The sequence below is a fragment of the Bos indicus x Bos taurus genome, chromosome 15 (genome assembly GCF_003369695.1).
Source record: "Bos indicus x Bos taurus breed Angus x Brahman F1 hybrid chromosome 15, Bos_hybrid_MaternalHap_v2.0, whole genome shotgun sequence".
Taxonomy (NCBI): domain Eukaryota; kingdom Metazoa; phylum Chordata; class Mammalia; order Artiodactyla; family Bovidae; genus Bos; species Bos indicus x Bos taurus.
In genome coordinates, this window is record NC_040090.1 from 3,270,494 (window position 1) to 3,288,539 (window position 18,046).

At 52.6% G+C, this 18,046-nt stretch overlaps 1 protein-coding gene across 3 annotated transcripts; it reads left to right on the forward strand.

The window, feature by feature from the left end:
* Nucleotides 1–678: 678 nt before the first annotated feature.
* Nucleotides 679–9,233, forward strand: LOC113905276 (proteoglycan 3-like). Of its 3 annotated transcripts, none has more exons than XM_027562310.1 (6): nt 679–864; nt 5,589–5,725; nt 6,162–6,454; nt 6,936–7,067; nt 8,198–8,309; nt 9,070–9,233. In XM_027562310.1, the coding sequence occupies exons 2-6, from the start codon at nt 5,665–5,667 to the stop codon at nt 9,126–9,128; spliced, it is 657 nt and encodes a 218-aa protein (XP_027418111.1). In that variant the 5' UTR covers nt 679–864; nt 5,589–5,664; the 3' UTR covers nt 9,129–9,233. The 3 variants fall into 3 exon arrangements, with proteins under 3 accessions (XP_027418111.1, XP_027418110.1, XP_027418108.1); XM_027562309.1 differs by lacking the exon at nt 679–864 and adding an exon at nt 2,359–2,554; XM_027562307.1 differs by lacking the exon at nt 679–864 and adding an exon at nt 5,128–5,221.
* The last annotated feature ends 8,813 nt before the right edge of the window (nt 9,234–18,046 follow it).

The window sequence follows — 18,046 nt, forward strand, 5'->3', positions numbered from 1 at the left end:
GAAGGAGGGCGTCCTGAACCCTCTGCTGGGGGTGCGGTGAGAAAGTAAGGCGTCAATGCCGTGAAGCCCTTTTCTCTAGAATTGCTGAAATTCACAGAAGTATAGAAGGTCCAACGGTCTTAGAGGCAAAGGAAAAACCTCACTTAAAAATAATTTCATTTTTTATGTATTTGATTTGGCTGTGTTGGGTCTTCCTTGGAGCTCAAAGGCTTCTCTAGCTGTGGCCCTGAACTGTAGAACTCAGGCGCTCAGGAGCTGTGTCTCACAGGCTCTGTTCGTGGCAGCAAGTGGGATCTAATTCCCTGACCAGGGATAGAACCCCGGCCCCTGATTTGGGAGCTTGGAGTCTCAGCCAATGGATCACCAGGGAAGTCCCACCCCAAGGCCTTAAGCAAATCAAGAACCTTAATGTTTTGAGTGTGGCCCCGATAGGAGAGGCTACTTACGCAAGTTTGTAGAGTGAGGTAAAAAATTAAGAAATCAAACCGAGGTCCACTGTACCTGCTGTTGTCTAGATTTCCATGACGGCGGTTTTCCGACACAACTTACGGGTTCAGCCCTGTGCTGGAGCAGAGCTTTCGCTCCTGTCCTCAGGGACTTTGTGTTCTGCTGTGGGGAGGCGTTGCTTCTCTTTGTTCCAGAATTAATCATAAAGAGCAACAAAGTCCCTCGTTTATGAAGCATTAAATATGTGCTGGACTCTGACTTTGTGCTCAGGGAGACTTCATCTCATTCCTCACAAATCTCTTCTGTTGGCGGTGTGTTAGAGGCAGAGGTGTGACTTCTATCTCTGGGGGTTAAATCAACAAGGAGGCATTTGGGCTCCTGGAAAGATCCTGTGTCTTGACGTGGCTCCATCACAGGGTGAGTCTCCTCTGGGACAATTCCCCGCGCAGTCTACGATACAGTGCAGGCGACAGGCCGCATCTTACGCATCCTTAGATACATTTTAAATACAGTAGGAGCGCTGGCCTGATATCCCCACATGTGGGGTTCGTGTCACCCTCCCCTGCAAAACGATGCTAACTAAGCCCTGGGCAGTTCAGCTGGCGTCTTTACAGCAGAGTCCCTGGAGTTCCTTACATCATCCTGAACACAGAGCGGGCCCTCAGCTGCCGCGAGCTGAGTGTGAGGAACAGTGTGAGGAACTCCGCCTGTGGCAAAGGTCATGAGGAAGAAGGCTCAGCATACACAAAGGCGGGATCGAGCCTCAGGAGTCCCCCTGGAAATTCTCAAGCACCCACCCCCAAAACCAGAGTCTGCCTACTTTACTGCTTTGTGCTCTCACCTACACCTCTGACTTTACAGGGGGCTGTCCCCCACCACCTCTCTCTGAAAAAGAGTTAACTTACAGCTCCAGTTGGTAATGTTCCTGGGCGTGACAAGAGTGTTTCAACCTACAGACTCCTTTGGAAGTCCTCTAGCCTGCCTGAACAGGTTCTTCCGGCCACATTTGATTGTTCACAGCCTCCCAACCATGAGAGGCATGAGATGTTCTAAACTATCTAAATACAGATTCCTTTGAGCAGTTAAAAGATTGATTAGAAATTGTATTGGTGAAGGGTTTTTCACTTGTTGGGCCAATGTTTGCTGCTAAGTTTCCATATGCCTTACCTACTGTGTCCCTGGGAGTGTATTGATTAATATAATTAGTGTAAAGGAATGTAAGGAGGAGCTTTAATGTTTGAAACCTTGGACCCTTGAGTTAATTCTCTTCTTGTTATAGCCCACCACACCTTTGCCCTATAGGAATGCAACTTTATCTAATGCTTTCAGAGGGTGGCGCCTGACTTTAGAATAATCACCTTTTGAGAAAAATAAGTTTTCTGAAGAAAGGGTCATAAAATGTTAACAGGCCTCCTGGCCAGAACATGATGTAAATCACCTAAACTTTTGCATATGATAAGTTTGAAAGCCTGGCTTCGATTAGGATCAAGGACTGCTGTCCTTGCATGACTCTACCCCTTCCCCCATTATCCTCTATGTACAACTTAAGGTATAAAAACTACTTTGGAATATAAAGTGCGGGCCTTGTTCACCGAAGCTTGGTCTCCCCATGTCGTTCTTTCTCTCGCCTTCTGGCTGAATTCCCATCTGGACCATGGAGGCTCGTCAAGCCTACTAATTGTGCCTGGGCTTCTAAGATCTGACCAGGGAGGCCTTAGTGTCTCCTCTCCTTTGGGAGAACGGGAGGACGCCTGCGGCCTATGTAGGTGATGAAACTCCTTGTCTTGGAACTTTATTAGCTTTCCATGTAAACCAAGTTATTCAGCCTCTTTTCTCCGCTGAATTTTCCTACTGAGCCTTCCTTATTCTATTACTCTTCATATCTCTAATTAATATTTAATTAAAGCTATTGTATCCAGTTCACTGACCCCGTCCCTGCTTCGAATTCCCTGGATCCACTGGGGCTGGACCGCAGCACTCAGCCAACTCTCGGTGTGTAGTAGTTGACCAGGGGGACAGTTGGGTCCTGGTTTCCTTACAAAGGCTACCCCGAGCCCACATGCCTGGCACTGTCCTCGGAGCGTTACTGGAGCAGATCTCATTAGAGGTAGGTGCTGTCATCAGCCTTGGTTTGTGGATGGGAATATTGAGACCCGAGTGGCTGACTCTGGAGTGGCGATTGCATTTTACAACACAGCACACTGCCCTCTGCGAGACGTGGGGCTGACGGACCTCACACAAGGGGCAGAGCTGAAACCCCTACGAACAGAGATGCCGCGGTAAGCTCCAGAGGTGGGGTTTCACGGATGCTGAAAAGGTAGGCGCCATTACCTAATGGGTAACAGTTGAGCGAATCAAAGACAGCAAGGTCATGGGAGTCACTCACTAGGCTCAGACATGCGTCTTCGACCTCGCCGTGTGGCCTTGGGCAAGTCACTTCCCCTCTCTGATGGATCTGTCGACTAGAACGGCGGTGCCTAAGGCCCTCAGGTGAACGTAAAGACTAAGAGGGTAGGATAAGGATACAAAAGCCTTACTGAAGCACAGGGTTGGGATGGTGTGGAGCTCCAGAAATGTTATGTCCAGACTTCCAGCCCCATGGTTAAGACTCTGAGCTTCCCCTGCAGGGCGTGTGGGACCGATCCTTGGTTGGGGAAGTAAGACTCCGCCTGCCTCGTGGCAAGGCCTAGAGAGCTGTTTCCAGTTTCACACTGGGCCACATCATCATGATGTCGAGGGGGCCCCTGAAGTCACTGGGATGTCTTTGCCCAGGGTCAGCCTAGGGGAGAGGCCGGAGAGAGGGATGGGATTCCAGGGACAGGAGGCCAAGGGTAGGCAGGCGGATAAGGAGCCGGAAGGCCTGTCTCTGACTTGTCGTGTGGTCTTGGGCAACTTATTTCAGCTCTCTGAGAGGCTGTTTCCTAATGTGTGAAACAGGGACGTTTACATGAAACAGCGCTTGAGAAGTGTATCATGGCGTTGGTCTGCAACACCAGCCGATGTTATTGGTCATCCCAACTGCTGTGTGGAATGGTGTCCCTGGCCTGGGCCCAGGACTGGGAGAATAATGGAGGAGTGCCTAGGCCTCCACTCCTCCTCCAAGGGAAGTCTCCAGCTTGAAATCTGAAGACCAGGTTTTCCCTCTCTGGAATTGACCAATTCCCCCCAAGCCCCAAGTCAGGTAGATAAGCTGAGGGTCAGGTCCGTTGGCCCCGGGAGATAACGGCTGAGACCGTTACTCTGTAATCAGCCCAGAAGTGGCCTCTCAGACACTTCTTCATTTGCAGGGCCCCGGGGAGAGCAGAGGCCAGGCAAGAAAGCCTAGGTGACCTGTCACTGGTGCCCTGAGCACTGGGCTGGAATCCAAGGTACAAAAATACTGCCCAGCTAGGCTACCCCAGAGTGGAGGCAACATCCTGACAGGTCCATGGGCTCTGGGCCATGATGTCCGGCAAAATCAAGCCTCAGCCCTTGCTGGCCTCTCCTTGGATTGCATGAATGTGGCTGGAACTTGACTGATGAATACTTGACGTTTGTTCATCACGGTACTTTTGCAGTGATTCTGACTTTTAAGAAAGATTGCATTTTTAAGAAATGTTTACTTATCTTGACTACTGAATTCTTTAGTGTCCCCTTGAACTCTGCAACTGAGCTGAGTGCCTCATTTGCTGCCTCTTGTGCCGACCGTGGGGGCTGGTGGATTGGAAGGGAAGCGTGGCCCACAGAGAATGGGAAGACTCAGTACGAAGGTCTCCACTCCAGCTGTTGCTTCCTTATGAGAAGATCTGCCTCTAGGCTGGACAACAAGGCCTGAACTAGGTCAGTGAACTTGAGAGAGGCAGTTTTGCTTTCTTGAGGACATTTGGAAATGTGTGGAGACGTATCAGAGTGACTTAACGGTGCTGAACTTTCTACAAAACATAGGAGAACCCCTCCACCGACCCCCATCAAAGAATGATTTGACTCCCAACAATAATTGTGCAAAGGCTGAGAGCCTTGATCGAGAGCCACGGTATAAAGGAAAGAGCATGCGTTTTTCATCTTAAAGATGAGAAAGAGATGGAGAGAGAGGAGAGGGAGAAACAGGAAGAGAGTGAAGAAGGGAAAGAGGGGGAGAGACAGACACAGAGAGGGAGAGAAGGTTTTGAGCCTCAAAGGCTTAGTAATCCCAGCTCCCCCACTTCCCACACAACCTTGGCAAGTCACCTGCCCTCTCTGAATCTCAGTCATTCTTCACATCAGTGAAGTCGGGCTGATCGCACGTCCTTGTGGGACCGAGGTGAGGAAGGTGAGGAACCAGGGATGTGACACACAGGAAGCGTGCACACACGGCCTAACAAGAGCTCAGGAGGGCCGAGCCTCCCTTACCTCCCCCTCCTCCCCCTGGTCTCCCTGCCCCCGGATCCTCCATGGCATTTGCTGGAAAACTGACCCAGGGAAGGCTGCTTCTGGGACTGAGGAGGATTGTACAGACCTGCACCCTTTAGGGGCACTGATAAAAATTCAGTCTGGACAGTAGTCACGGGGGCTTCTGGAGCCTACTAGGGTGTTGGGACATCTATGGCCAAACAGGAGGCAGGTCCCTGACGTCCCAACAGAGTGCACGGCCCAAGGGTGGGAGGACTGAGCCAACCTCTTATCAGCCCCACTGTCCAACCCCCGAGCCTGGGGCAATCCTCCTGGCCTCTTCCCACTTCCCCAAACCCTGGTATAAGGGCAGCTTCTGTGTGCCAACAGCCAGAGGCTGAGAGCAGAGGCTTCAGACTCTCAGGAGGTAAGACTCCCTCGGCTTCCCCGGGAGGACAGGTCCAGGGCTGGGAAGAACCCGGGCTCTGTATGGGAACCAGCAGGGACTCCGGTCCTGTGCACCTTAATGACCCCTGTCCTCCCCCTTCTTCCCCAGTGTGTCTGACTCTGGCCCTGAAGGTGAGCACGCTTGTTCTTGCAGGAATGCTGGTCTGAGCTGAGCTCTGTCCCAGGGAGCAGTGATGTTCTCTCAGGAAAAGGGACTTGGGCTGACAACCCCCTGTTCTTCCCCTGATCCTCCAGCTCGGGGTCTGTTCGCTGGGAGACAAGGAAGCTCTCTACTTTGCCCTTTAATCTACCAGTTGAGCAGACCCTGCCTCTCCACTGTGTTCCAGGGGCCGTGCAGACACAAGGGAAGACCTCAGGAGGGATCGTGGAGCTGTGTGTCTGTCATAAGACGACTGTAGGAACATGAAAGGCTGCCTGGTCCTGCTCCTTCTGCTGCTGGGGACAGTTTCTGCTCTCTATCTGGGTGAGTGCTCCCCTTCCCTTCTCATCCATCTTCCGCTCATCTTTCTTGCATCATTTTTTGTTCTGGTAGGTCCAGGGCCACAGCCCACTGTTCAGTTGCCCCAGCCCCTCTCTAGTTAGATTTCTCCCGGACCCAGAGCTGTGACCTGAACATTCCCCCAGGGCTCCTTTCCAAGGAAAAACACCCCTCTGTGAAGATGAGGGCTTCTCACATCTCTCACTCCCAAATTACCCACACGTGGTGTCAGCTGGGATCAGGTTCTCATGCAACTGTGTGTGTGATGCAAGAATTCTGGCTCATCCAACCCCCAAGGGATCCTTCCCATCTTTGGTTCCAGATGGCATCCGTAGTAAGACTGGGTGGAGCTATCAGAGCTGTCCGTGGTCCTGGAGGAAGGTGGTACCTGGTCTGATGCTGGGGTATTTCTTTTTTCCAGAGAAGGATGTCCCCCATCTGGGTGATCTGGAGACACAGGCAGACCTGAGCCAGGACTCTGAAGGCTCAGGGGGGCAGGAAGGAGAGCTGGCCCTGAGTGGTGAGGTGCTTGAGTCGGGAAGAGAGGAAGCCGAGGACACCCACGATGATGAGGGGGCCTCAGACCCAGATGACTTAGATGAGGACGTGCAGTGCCCCAAGGAAGAGGAGACAGTGCAACTTCTGGGCAGTCCTGAGTGCAAGACCTGCCGCTACAGGCTGGTGGGGACCCCAAGGCGGTTTAGGAAAGCTCAGGTATATGGCAGTGAGGCTGCTACGGGGGACCTGGGATGGAGAGACGGGATTGGATTCAATGTTCTGTTTCTTGTTATTTAGACTAGTGGTTCTCTTAGCCTAATATGCATCAGAAAAGAAAGTGAAAGAAAGAAAGTAAAGTTGCTCAGTTGTGTCCGACACTTGCGACCCGATGGACTGTAGCCAACCAGGGTCTTCTGTGCATGGAATTTTCCAGGCAAGAGTACTGGAGTGGGTTGCCATTTCCTTCTGCAGGGGATCTTCCCAACCCAGGGATCAAACCCAAGTCTCCCGCATTGCAGGCGGATTGTTTACCAGCTGAGCCGCCAGGGAAGCCCAAAGAAAGGCACAAGAGATGGGATTCAGGGGGAGCAGTAGATATCTGATTTCTGATTTGCAAATGGATGTGGGGTCTGTCCTGGAGACTCAGGAACTTAACATGAAAACAGTGAATTTTCTCTCCCGCCTGTTCTCTCTGCAGAGAGTCTGCAGGAAGTGCTACCGAGGCAACCTCGCCTCCATCCACAACTTTAATGTCAACCTTATCATCCATCGCTTGAGCACAACGACCAACTACGGACAGGTCTGGATTGGAGGCTTCATCAGAGGTCGGGTAAGTGAGGGGCCCGTGTCCAGGGAGAGGAAGCTCTTTCTTTCTGTCCTTTATAAAAAGGTTGGTTTAATACTGGGAAGTCAATCCCCTATCTTTTAAAAGCCTTTTTCTTGTATTCATATTTGCCCACACACGGGCTTTCTCTAGGTGTGGTTGGGGCACCCTCTGGCTGTGGGGCATGGGTTTCTTATTGAGGTGGCTTTGCTTGTTGGGGCACACAGAATCGAGAGCCCCACTCAGCAGTGGGAGCGCGAGTGGGTGCTCTGCGGCACGTGGGGTCTTCCAGAACCAGGGATCGAACCCACGGCCCCTGCAAGGGCAGGCAGCTTCTTCACCACTGGACCACCAGGGAAGGCCCGGGGCTCGGGCGTTTCTGAGCGCCTCAAGGCACCACCTGCCCCCACCGAGCCTCATCCTGGCCCCGGAAGCCGGCTTGTGCTGACTGAGGAGACGTGATGACTGAGCGCTTCTCCTCCTCACCCGTGTTCAGTGGCTTCACGCTTGCAGCTTGAAATCTGCCCTGGTGGGTGCGTTTGCACAGAGAAATGGACAGTTATCATAAACAGGGTTCTTTCTTTCGTCTGCCTCACACTCTCCACCAGAGCTGGCTGTGAAATGTCTACCAGTCTGTCACTGGAGTCAGGAGACAAGAGTTCACACCCAGCTTGGTCCCTTAGTGGCTGAATGCCTGCCTCCGTATTTCGGTGTCCTCATCTCTGAGGGGGTCCTTCTCTCAGAGTGACCCTGGGGGCTGTGCCTGAGTAAGTGCTCTCAGCTGTGGTCCCGGGACCAGAGTATCAGCATCACCTGGTAGCTTGTTGAAATACAGGATCCTGGGCCGCACCCCAGATGTCCTGGATCAGAATCCACATTTCCACCAGATCGCCAGGAGATGTGTCTGCTCAGTGAAGTTTGAGAAGCCTGCTCTGCGTGAGAGCTGGAAGCGATGTTTGCTCTTCCGTGTCACTGCCTGAAAACGCTCAGGGGTGGGTCTGTACGGTGGGGTCCTATCCAGGTGACACAGTGAGAGGAGATTATAGACGTCCAGGAGGGATGCTCAGGGGACTTAGGAGCCCCAGCACCTGTCTTCCTGGACCTCCGCCCTCTGACCCAGCCTCTCTCTTCTGTAGTTACGGTGCAGGAGATTTTTCTGGACTGATGGGAGTTACTGGAATTTTGCATTCTGGGCTGCAGGACAACCTAGGTTTGGGAGAGGCCGTTGTGTGGCCCTGTGCACCAGAGGTGAGGGGGCCAGGCGCCTGGGCAAGGTGGTGGTGAGGGGGTGGACCCACACACACGCCCCTGTGAGCTGCACAGACACGCCTCCCCTCACACAGCCTCCCCCACTGGAGAACCCCGCCCTGTGTGTGAGCCGGGCTGAGGTGCAGGGATCCTCAGAGCCACAGTGAGGGGTCCTGGACGGGCTGGGGGCTCTGTGTCCTCCAGACTCAGCGAGGCTCCCTCACTTCCTCTGATGGGTCGGTGGCAAGGAGAGCGTGTGGGACAAACAGGAGGGACACTCGATAATGTGAAGTGTGGCCGAGGGACACGGGAAAGATGTGGGAACTAGGGCCAGCTGACAGATGACTCCCCAGCTCCCAACAGCAGGGCTGCCCGACGTGCGGGAGTTTAGAACAGGGGCGAAGACCACACGGGCTGCTCAGATGGCCGAGGTCCACATCTGGCTCCATTCACTGCTTGTCTGCTGAGATCAGGGCAGGTTATCACTCCCCCGAGCCTCAGTTTTCCCATCTGTGAAGTGGGAGTGCTGGCAGCCCTGACCTCCTGGCGTCACTGTGAGGATGGAAGGACAGTCCATAGGAAGCCCTTAGCACACTGTCTCTGCAAGGGAAGAGATCAGTGATTGTGGCTAGCTGGGACATGGGGAGACACACAGCCCTCGGCTTGGCCGGCAAAGGTCAGCTGAGAGGTGCCTGGCCGGGCACTGGGGGACACAGGCCACACTCAGGTGGACTGACAGCACTGTGCTCTCTGCCTGCAGGGGGTCACTGGCGACGAGCTTCATGCAAAAGGCGGCTGCCCTTTGTCTGCTCCTACTAAGCTGGAGGTGGGAGACCCTGCCCCCCACCCCCTTGCCTGCCCGCTTCACCCTCGGCCCTCTTGCCCCGAAGCCTCCCCGGTTCATAAAGCCACGTTCTCACAGCATCTCCTGACTGTTGTCTCTTTGTTGCGCACTTTGGAGGAGTCCTCTGGTTGGAGAATCCTGGACGCCCTTGTTCTGGCTTTGCGGGCAGGGCAGGGGGACTTTGAGAAGTAACAGCTGGAGTGGGACTCCTGCCGGCGGGGCGGGAGCGGGTGGCACTGGGGGGTTTCTCTGCAGTGGCCCCTGGTGGCAGCAGCGACTGGGCGGGGGTCCTGCTCCTGAAGGCCCCCCCCAGGGTCTGGGGGAGGATGCCCCTGTTGAGGAGCCCTATTTGTTTGGATTCAATAAGGCCTGTGGTTTAGGGGCAGAGTGGCGGCTTTCCAAAATGCAGGGGTTGTGTCAGATTTGAGAACTGGGAGGAGCCATGAGGTCATGCCTGGGGCCCCCATATGATGGGGCAAGGAGAAAGGGTCTCTCAGGGCGCCTGGCTCTTCCAGCCCTGAGCTGTTTTCACCTCGGAGACTGGCCGGTTTTCTATTCTCCCACATGCCTGCTGCTGTTCAGGTGCTCAGTCATGTCCCATCTTTGCGACCCCATGGACAGCAGCACACCAGACTTTCTGTCCTTTACTAAGTCCCGGAGTCCACCCAAACCCATGTCCATTGAGCCGGTGATGCCATCCAACCATCTCATCCTCTGTCGTCCCCTTCTCCTCCCACCTTCCATCTTTCCCAGCATCAGGGTCTTTTCAAATGAGTCAGCTCTTTGCATCAGGTGGCCAAAGTATTGCAGTTTCAGCTTCAACATCAGTCCTTCCAATGGATATTCAGGACTGAGTTCCTTTAGGATGGACTGGTTGGATCTGCTTGCAGTCCCAGGGATTCTCCCAAGAGTCTTCTCCAACACCACAGTACAAAAGCATCAATGCTTTGGCGCTCAGCTTTCTTTAGAGTCCAATGCTCACATTTGAACATGGCTAAAGGAAAAACCATAGCTTTGATTATACCAATCTTTGTCAGCAAAGTGACAAAGTGCTTTTTATTATGCTGTCTAGGTTGGTCATAGCTTTTCTTCCAAGGAGTAAGCGTGTTTTAATTTCGAGGCGGCAGTCACCATCTGCAGTGATTTTGGAGCCCAGGAAAAGAAAATCTGTCACTGTTTCCACTTTTCCCCTTCTATTTTGCAGGAAGTGATGGGACTGGATGCCATGATCTTAGTTTTCTGAATGTTGAGCTTTAAGCCAACTTTTTTCTCTCTCCTTTCTCTATCCTCTTTCACTTTTATCAAGAGGCTCTTTAGTTCTTCTTCAATTTCTGCCATACGGGTAGTGTCATCTGCATATCTGAGGCTATTGATATTTTTCCCGGCAATCTTTATTCCAGCTTGTGATTCATCCAGCCTGGCATTTCTCACGATGTACTCTGCATATAAGTTAAATAAGCAGGGTGACAATATATAGCCTTGACATAATGCTTTTCCTATTTTGAACCAATCCATTGTTCCATGTCCAGTTCTAACTGTTGCTTCCTGACCTGCATACAGATTTCTTAGGAGGCAGGTCAGGTGGTCCGGTATTCCCATCTCTTTAAGAATTTCACAGTTTATTGTGATCCATGCAGTCAAAGGCTTTAGCAATAAAGCAGACATTTTCCTGGAATTCCCTTTCTTTCTCTCTGATCCAAGGATGTTGGCAATGTGATCTCTGGTTCCTCTGCCTTTTCTGAGTCCAGCTTATACATCTGGAAGTTCTCGGTTCACATACTGCTGAAGCATATCTCAAAGGCTTTTGTGCATTACCTTGCCAGTATATGAAATGAGTGTAATTGTATGGTTTGAACATTATTTGGCATTGCCTTCCTTTGGGACTGGAATGAAAACTGACCTTTTCCAGTCCTGTGGGCACTGCTGAGTTTTCCATATTTGCTCATGTATTGAGTGAAGCACTTTAACAGCATCATCGTTTAGAATTTTATGCAGCTCAGCTGGAATTCCATCACCTCCACTAGCTTTGTTTGTAGTGATGCTTCTTAAGGCCCACTTGAGTTCACACTCCAGGATGTCTGGCTCTAGTGTTGTGATTATTCGGCCCATTAAGATCTTTTTGTACAGTTCTGTGTATTCTTGCCACCTCTTAATAACCATCTTCTGCTAGGTCCTTGCTGTTTCTGTCCTTTATTGTGCCCATCTTTACATGAGATGATGCCTGGTATCTCCAGTTTTCTTAGGGGAACTCTAGTCTTCCCCATGCTGTTGTCTGCCTCTATTTCTTTGCACTCATCCTTGAGGAAGGCCTTCTTCTCTCCCCCTGCTGTTCTCTGGAACTCTGCATTCATTGGGGAGATCTTCCCCTTTCTCCTTTCCCTCCTGCTCTCTTCTTCCCACAGCTATTTGTAAAGCCTCTTCAGGCAACCACTTTGCCGTCGTGAACGTCTGTTTCCTTGTGATGGTTTTGGTCACTGCCTCCTGTCCAACGTTACAAACTTCTGTTTGTAGTTCTTCAGGCACTGTGTGTGCCAGACAGAATCCCTTGAATCTATTTGTCACCTCCACTGTATAATCATAAGGGATTTGATTTAGGTCATACCTGAATGGCCTAGTCGCTTTCGCTACTTTCCTCAATTTAAGTCTGAATTTAGCAATAAGGAGCTCGTGATCTGAGCCACAGTCAGTTCCAAGTCTTGCTTTTTGCTGACTGTATAGAGCTTCTCCATCTTCAGCTGCAGAGAATACAATCAATCTGATTTCGGTATTGACCATCTGGTGATGTCCATGTATAGAGTCTTCTCTTGTGTTGTTGGAAGAGGGTGTTTGCTACGACCAGTGCGTTCTCTTGGCAAACTCTGTTAGCCTTTGCCCTGCTTCACTCTGTACACCAAGGCCAAATTTACCTGTTACTCCAGGTATCTCTTGACTTCCGACTTTTGCGTTCCAATCCCTTATGACAAAAAGGATGTCTTTTTTTGTGTGTTAGTCCTAGAAATTCTTGTAGGACTTCATAGAAAACAATTGGATTAAAAATATACTGGGCATGGCCCTGCCCTCCAGAGTAAGACCAAGTGTTTGCCACAGCCGGTCTCTCCCGTCAGGATGGTTGCACAAGCCTTTTATCCTTATCTGACAGAAGGCAGACAGAAGAAGGGAAAACTACAAACCCAAAGATTCCAGAATGAAAACTCCAATCACAATATGCTAAGCAAAATGATCACATGGACCACAGCCTTGTCTAACTCAATGAAGCTCTGAGCCATGCTGTGTAGGGCCACCCAACACGGACGGGCCATGGCGGAGAGTTCGGACAAAACGTGGTCCACTGGAGAAGGGATGGCAGGCCACTCTGGTATTACTGCCTTGAGAACCCCATGAACAGTATGAAAAGGCAAAAGGATAGGACACCGGAAGAACAGACCCCCAGGTTGGAAGGTGGGCCATATGTTACTGGGGAATAGTTCAGAAAGAATGAAGAGGCTGGGCCCACATGGAAACACGGCTCAGTTGTGGATGAGCCTGGCGGTGGAGGTAAAGTCCGATGCCGTAAAGGACAATATTGCACAGGAACCTGGGATGTTAGGTCCACGAAGCAAGGTAAATTGGATGTGGTCAAGCAGGAGATGCTAAGAGTGAACACTGACATTTTAGGAATCCCTGAACTAAAATGGACTGGAATGGGTGGCTTTGATTCAGATTTTAATTCAGCCACCTGGAGTTGAGTCCAAGGCCCAGCTCTCTGCGAGACGGCTCCCCGACCACATCCTCATGGGAGGCTGTCCTCCTCGCTCCCCTCCATCCTGCATCCCCTCTCTTGTCCCCAGCCTCCCTCCCCTCCCTGGAGGGGCCATGGTCTCAGCAGGGAGCTGCCTCGCTCCCCGAGGGGCTCGGGGCCCAAGTCAGGCCGTGTGCAGCCAGGTGGCTCCCGGGCTGGCTCTCCAGCCCCGGGTCTCCCGGCTTCTTCCATATTCTCGGTCCGGGGATCACTGAGACAGAACAGTGTTCCTGCTCTTAGCTTCATCCCAGGCTGGGCTCCAGGAAGGATCAGAGCTTGAAGAAGCGGGAAGCTGAGACTGCAAACTGGGTTCAGAGGGCAGAGAGCCCTGGGTCGTGAGAGAGAGAGTGAGAGAGACTTCCTGGGGGTGTGGCTCTCCGTGGGGCCCAGGGAGCGTGCTCAAGGATGTCTGGGGCGCCTGTGTACACGGGTGTGTGGGTGTCTTGGTGTGTGCATGAGTAGTCTTCATACACCTGTATATGTCTGTGTATATGTGAATCTGTGCTTGTAAATATGCACAAATCTGTGTGAGTCAGCGTGTATTTGTGTGTTGCTTGTGTGCACATTTTCTACATCTCTATGGAGACGCTCGTATGTCCGTGTACATCCCTGAGTGTGTGTATCTGTGTCACTTTGTACCTTAGACACCTGATCCGTGTCGCACACCTCCATGTGCACCACTGTGTCTTTGGGCAGCATGTTTGGGAGTGTGTGTCTGCGTCAGTGTGTGTCTGAACAGATCTGCATACAGGTCTACTTGTGTGAGTATCTGTGTGTGTATCTATCTGTACAGGCCTCGGATGAGACGTGGAGTCTTAGGACTGCACGGTCTGGGGACTTCCCTGGTGGTCCGGAGGGCAAGACTGTGCTCTCTAATTCAGGAAGCCCAGGTTCCATCCCTGGCTGGGGAACTTGACCCCACACGCCTGCCGCAACTTAGAGCTCGCGTGCCGCGATGAATACCCCACGAGCCACGACTAAGACCCAGGGCCGCCAAAAGAAACAAAGAAGACAAATGTTTAAGAGAATCCAGTTTTGCAGGCTGTGCCTGCCTGCAAAGGTGCTGGAGGTGATGGAGGAGACAGGATGGGAGACCTGCAGGGGAAGTGGTTGGTGTTGAACCTCAGGGTTGAGGCTTTCAGACGTGAGCAGGCCTCTGGAAGTAGGAGAATGGGCCTTGGTGTTGCCTTAACCGCACCAGGGCTGGGTCCTGGGGACTGCCTCGGGGTGAAGAGGCCTGTCCTCAGCGGAGGGGTCTGTCCATCTGCCTTGCATGGAGATTGAGTCAGGAGGCTCCTAATCCAGCATCTCAGTCTCTCCAAGGGCAGGGAAGGGGAGCTGCTTTGGGGTCAGGTCACACCCATGTCCCTGCTTTGCAAACTGCAACAGCCTCATTCTGTTTTTTAGGATTGATTTACCTCATTTTGGCTGCGCTGGGCCTCATTGCCGTGCACGGGCTTTCTCTGGTTGTAGTGAGCGGGGGCCACTCCTCACTGTGGTGCTTGGGCTGCTCACTGCGGGGGCTCCTCCTGCTGCAGAGCACAGGATCTAGGCGCATGGGCTTGAGTTGCTCCGCCGCATGTGGCATCTTCCCGGCACAGGGGTTGAACCTGTGTCCCCTGCACTGGCAGGCAGATTCTTTATCTGCTGTGCCACCAGGGAATCTTTATCAGCGAGGTCCTGATTCTTTGTCAGGGAAGTCCAACAAGCTGGTTCTTGAGACTGTCCTTCTAAAAGAAGCGGAAGCACTGGGGCGGGATGGCAGGGAGGGAAGGCTAATCTCTGCACAGGAGGCTCTGGGACTGGTATTCCTGGGTCTTGCTGAATGGCAGTGAAAGGGAAAGTGCTACTCGCCCAGTCGTGTCCGACTCTGTGCGACCCCATGGACTGTAGCCCACCAGGCCGCTCTCTCCATGGGAATTCTCAGGCAAGAATACTGGGGTGGGTTGCCATTCCCTTCTCCAGGGAATCTTCCTGACACAGAGACTGAACCCAGATCTCCCACATTGCAGGAAGATGCTTTACTGTCTGAACCACCAGGGAACCCAGATTCCCTCCTCTCAGCCTTCACTTATCTCCTTGACTGGGAATGGGCTCTAGCTAATCCCAGTGTCCCAATATATGACCAGCCAAGGTCAGAGAAGGAGGAGGGGAGGAGAAAGGGATGGCAGGAGGGCTCAGATCCTTCCAGACTGAAGCTTGCTTGAGGCAGGCCAGGGTAGTAGATAAGATGTGCTTCAAGTATCCAGTCCTGTCTCTTATTCACCCTCAAGTTCAACCATTATATATTCTTTCCTTTGGCTGTTTAAGGCCTTTCACCTTTGAAATCCTTGACTAAAAAGCAAATATTCTTAGGAGAAGAAACTCCTGAGTGTGTTGTCTGTTAATACCTCCAGGAGATTGATTGATAACTTGCCAAGAAAAAGGTTTTGTGAGAAGGAACACAGAAGGGAAAAATGTGTGTAACCGTTAGAACACATGTTGGGGGGAGGGGTTGTGGAGAAGAAGAGCTATTAACAAGGAGCCAGCGAAGCCAAGAGTACTGTGTTCACCATTTTCTTTTCCTGGGAACCTGGGAAGCCTATATTTCCCCGGTATTCTTTGAAGTAAAGCTGGGTTCTGCAGCACAGCACTGAGTCTGACCACTGAGAGGCCGTTGGAAGTGATACAAAGGCCAGACCTGGCATTTATTTGTTTGCTTATTAAATATTCATTTATTTATTTGGCTGCACTGGGTCTCAGTTGTGGCACGCTGGATGTTCGGTCTTCATTGCTCACGCGAACTCTTAGTTGTAGCGTGTGGGATTTAGTTCCCTGACCGGGGATTGAACCCAGCCCCCCTGCATTGGGTGACGTGGAGTCGTAGCCACTGGACCACCAGGGACGTCCCAGGCCTGGCCTTTAAATGACCCTCTATGGTCACCCATGACCTTCCAGTTCTCACTTCCCTTGCTGTAGTGATCTGGGGGTTCACATGTCTCAGACGGCATAGCTACCAAGTGGAAGGGCTGTCTGACCTACTTCATTGCACAACATTCTGAGATTTCACGATTTGTTCCTGCAGCAACAGCAACTGTTTTTGCCTAACATATAGAAAAGAAGGGGCCAACAAATTTCTTCACTTTCCCCAGATGGATGTGGCACACAAGTCGCGACCCCAGACTCCAGGTTCACAAAGGTCTGGGTTTGAGTCCCAGATCTACCATTTTAGTCTAAACCTTAGCCTCAATTTCCTCAACAGAATGAAAGTTGAATTAGACAAAGGCTACTGCTCATTTAACCCACTGCTTGGCGATGGCCGGTTATCACGGAATGTAAACTTTGCTGCTGAGCTGTTAGGAATGAGCATGGGTTCTGGTTCAAATGCCCACATATTGCAAATTTATTTTTCTATCAGGGCTAATGACAAACCACAGCAAGCTCTTCCCTGGTAGCTCAGATGGTAAAGTGTCTGCCCACAATGCGAGAGACCTGGGTTCGACCCCCAGGTCAGGAAGATCCCCTGGAGAAGGAAATGGCGACCCACTCCGGTACTCTTGCCTGGAAAATCCCATGGATGGAGGAGCCTGGTGGGCTACAGTCCATGGCGTCGCAAAGAGCTGGACACGACTGAGCGACTTCACTGCTTCACAGCAAGCCTGGGCTTCCCAGGTGGCACTGGTGGTAAAGAATCTGCCTGCCAATGTCGGAGATGCAGGAGACGGGGGTTTGATCCCTGGGTCAGGAAGATCCCCTGGAGAAGGAAATGGCAACCCACTCCAGTGGACAGAGGAAGCGGGTGGGCTGCAATCCATGAGGTCGCAGAGAGTTGGACACGAATGAGCACAGCGCAGGGGTGGGTGGGGCAGCAAGCTTATCCGGGTTAGGGGCGGAGTCAGTGACGCTCGTGCTGAGCACACGTGATGAGGCCGAGGTGAGTCAGTACTGGGACTGCTCTTGATGCCAGCCCTGAGTCTTGCACAGGGAATCCTGACCTAATCGGCCGTGGGGAAGACAACATCAGGGTCACACGTCCACACGTGCTGGCCTGGGATGGGCAGAGGCGCTGTAGGACTGTCGCAGTCTGGAGGGAAGGGAGGGGCTGCAGGAGAGGGTGCCCCCAGGACGGAGCCGCCTCCATCCCCTCATCAGAGAACAAACACCGCTGTAACCCCAGGCTTGGCCCAGCCTCCTGAGAGCTGGGTTCACCGGGAACGCGGGTGGGGCTCCTGGCTGGAGAGGTCAGCTCTACCTTCACTGATCCCTCTACTGTTCAGGTCTCCGGACGCTGCCTCCTCCTCTGGCTGGTACCTGGGGAAGTGTCACCCCAGCATCCTGAGGACAGGGGCTGGACTGAGGCAGAGCAGGAGAAGGGGCGACGGGCCCCCTGCGGGGAAATCTCACCCCTTCTCCCCATGCGGTGGGGGTCACAGGGGTCGGGCCTTCCTAAACGACTCCCTCAGGTGCCCTGACCCCCATTTCCCTGCACCTTCTCTGGAGGGACCAGCCCTCCCCGTATAATCAAGCTCGGCTAAGACCTCATGGTCTGGCCTGGGTGCCCATCTTTCTGCGGCATCTCCCACTCCAGAGCTGTTCAGTGGCACAAGCCCCTTCCCATGCCTCATGTTGTAGTCTTTTCCAAAAGATGACTCACAGAGCGTATGCCTCAGGCTTCATAAGGGCTTCCCAGGGGGCGCTAGTGGTGAAGAACCCACTCAGCAAAGGGGGAGATGTAAGAGACCGTGGTTCGACCCCTGGGTCGGGAAGATGCCATGGAGGAGGGCATGGCAACCCACTCCAGGATTCTTGCCTGGAGAATCCTGTGGACAGAGGAGCCTGGTGGGCTACATACAGTCCACAGGGTCTCAAAGAATCGGACACGACTGAGTGACTTAGCACAGGCTTCGTAATGCTTAGCTGGACCTGCCCCTGGTGACCTTTCTGGGCCCCTAACACAGAAGGAAGGGGGCGACTGGGCACAGGGAGGCAGCCAGGCTGCCCGTGTCCGCTCCTGGTTCCCCCCTGCCCGGCCCCGAGCGGCAGGACACCTCTGGTTTGCTAACTGCAGGACCACGGACGAGCCATTCCCATGGCCTCGGTTTGCTCATCTGTAAGGAAGAGAATCAGACAAGAGGG

What these genes read in the sequence shown, in the direction of transcription:
- LOC113905276 (XM_027562310.1), top strand. Translation starts at nt 5,665, where the DNA reads ATGAAAGGCTGCCTGGTCCTGCTCCTTCTGCTGCTGGGGACAGTTTCT. An exon ending in AGTTTCTGCTCTCTATCTGG is followed by an intron (nt 5,726 to 6,161) that starts GTGAGTGCTCCC and finishes TCTTTTTTCCAG; the next exon opens with AGAAGGATGTCCCCCATCTG. An exon ending in TGTGGCCCTGTGCACCAGAG is followed by an intron (nt 8,310 to 9,069) that starts GTGAGGGGGCCA and finishes CTCTGCCTGCAG; the next exon opens with GGGGTCACTGGCGACGAGCT.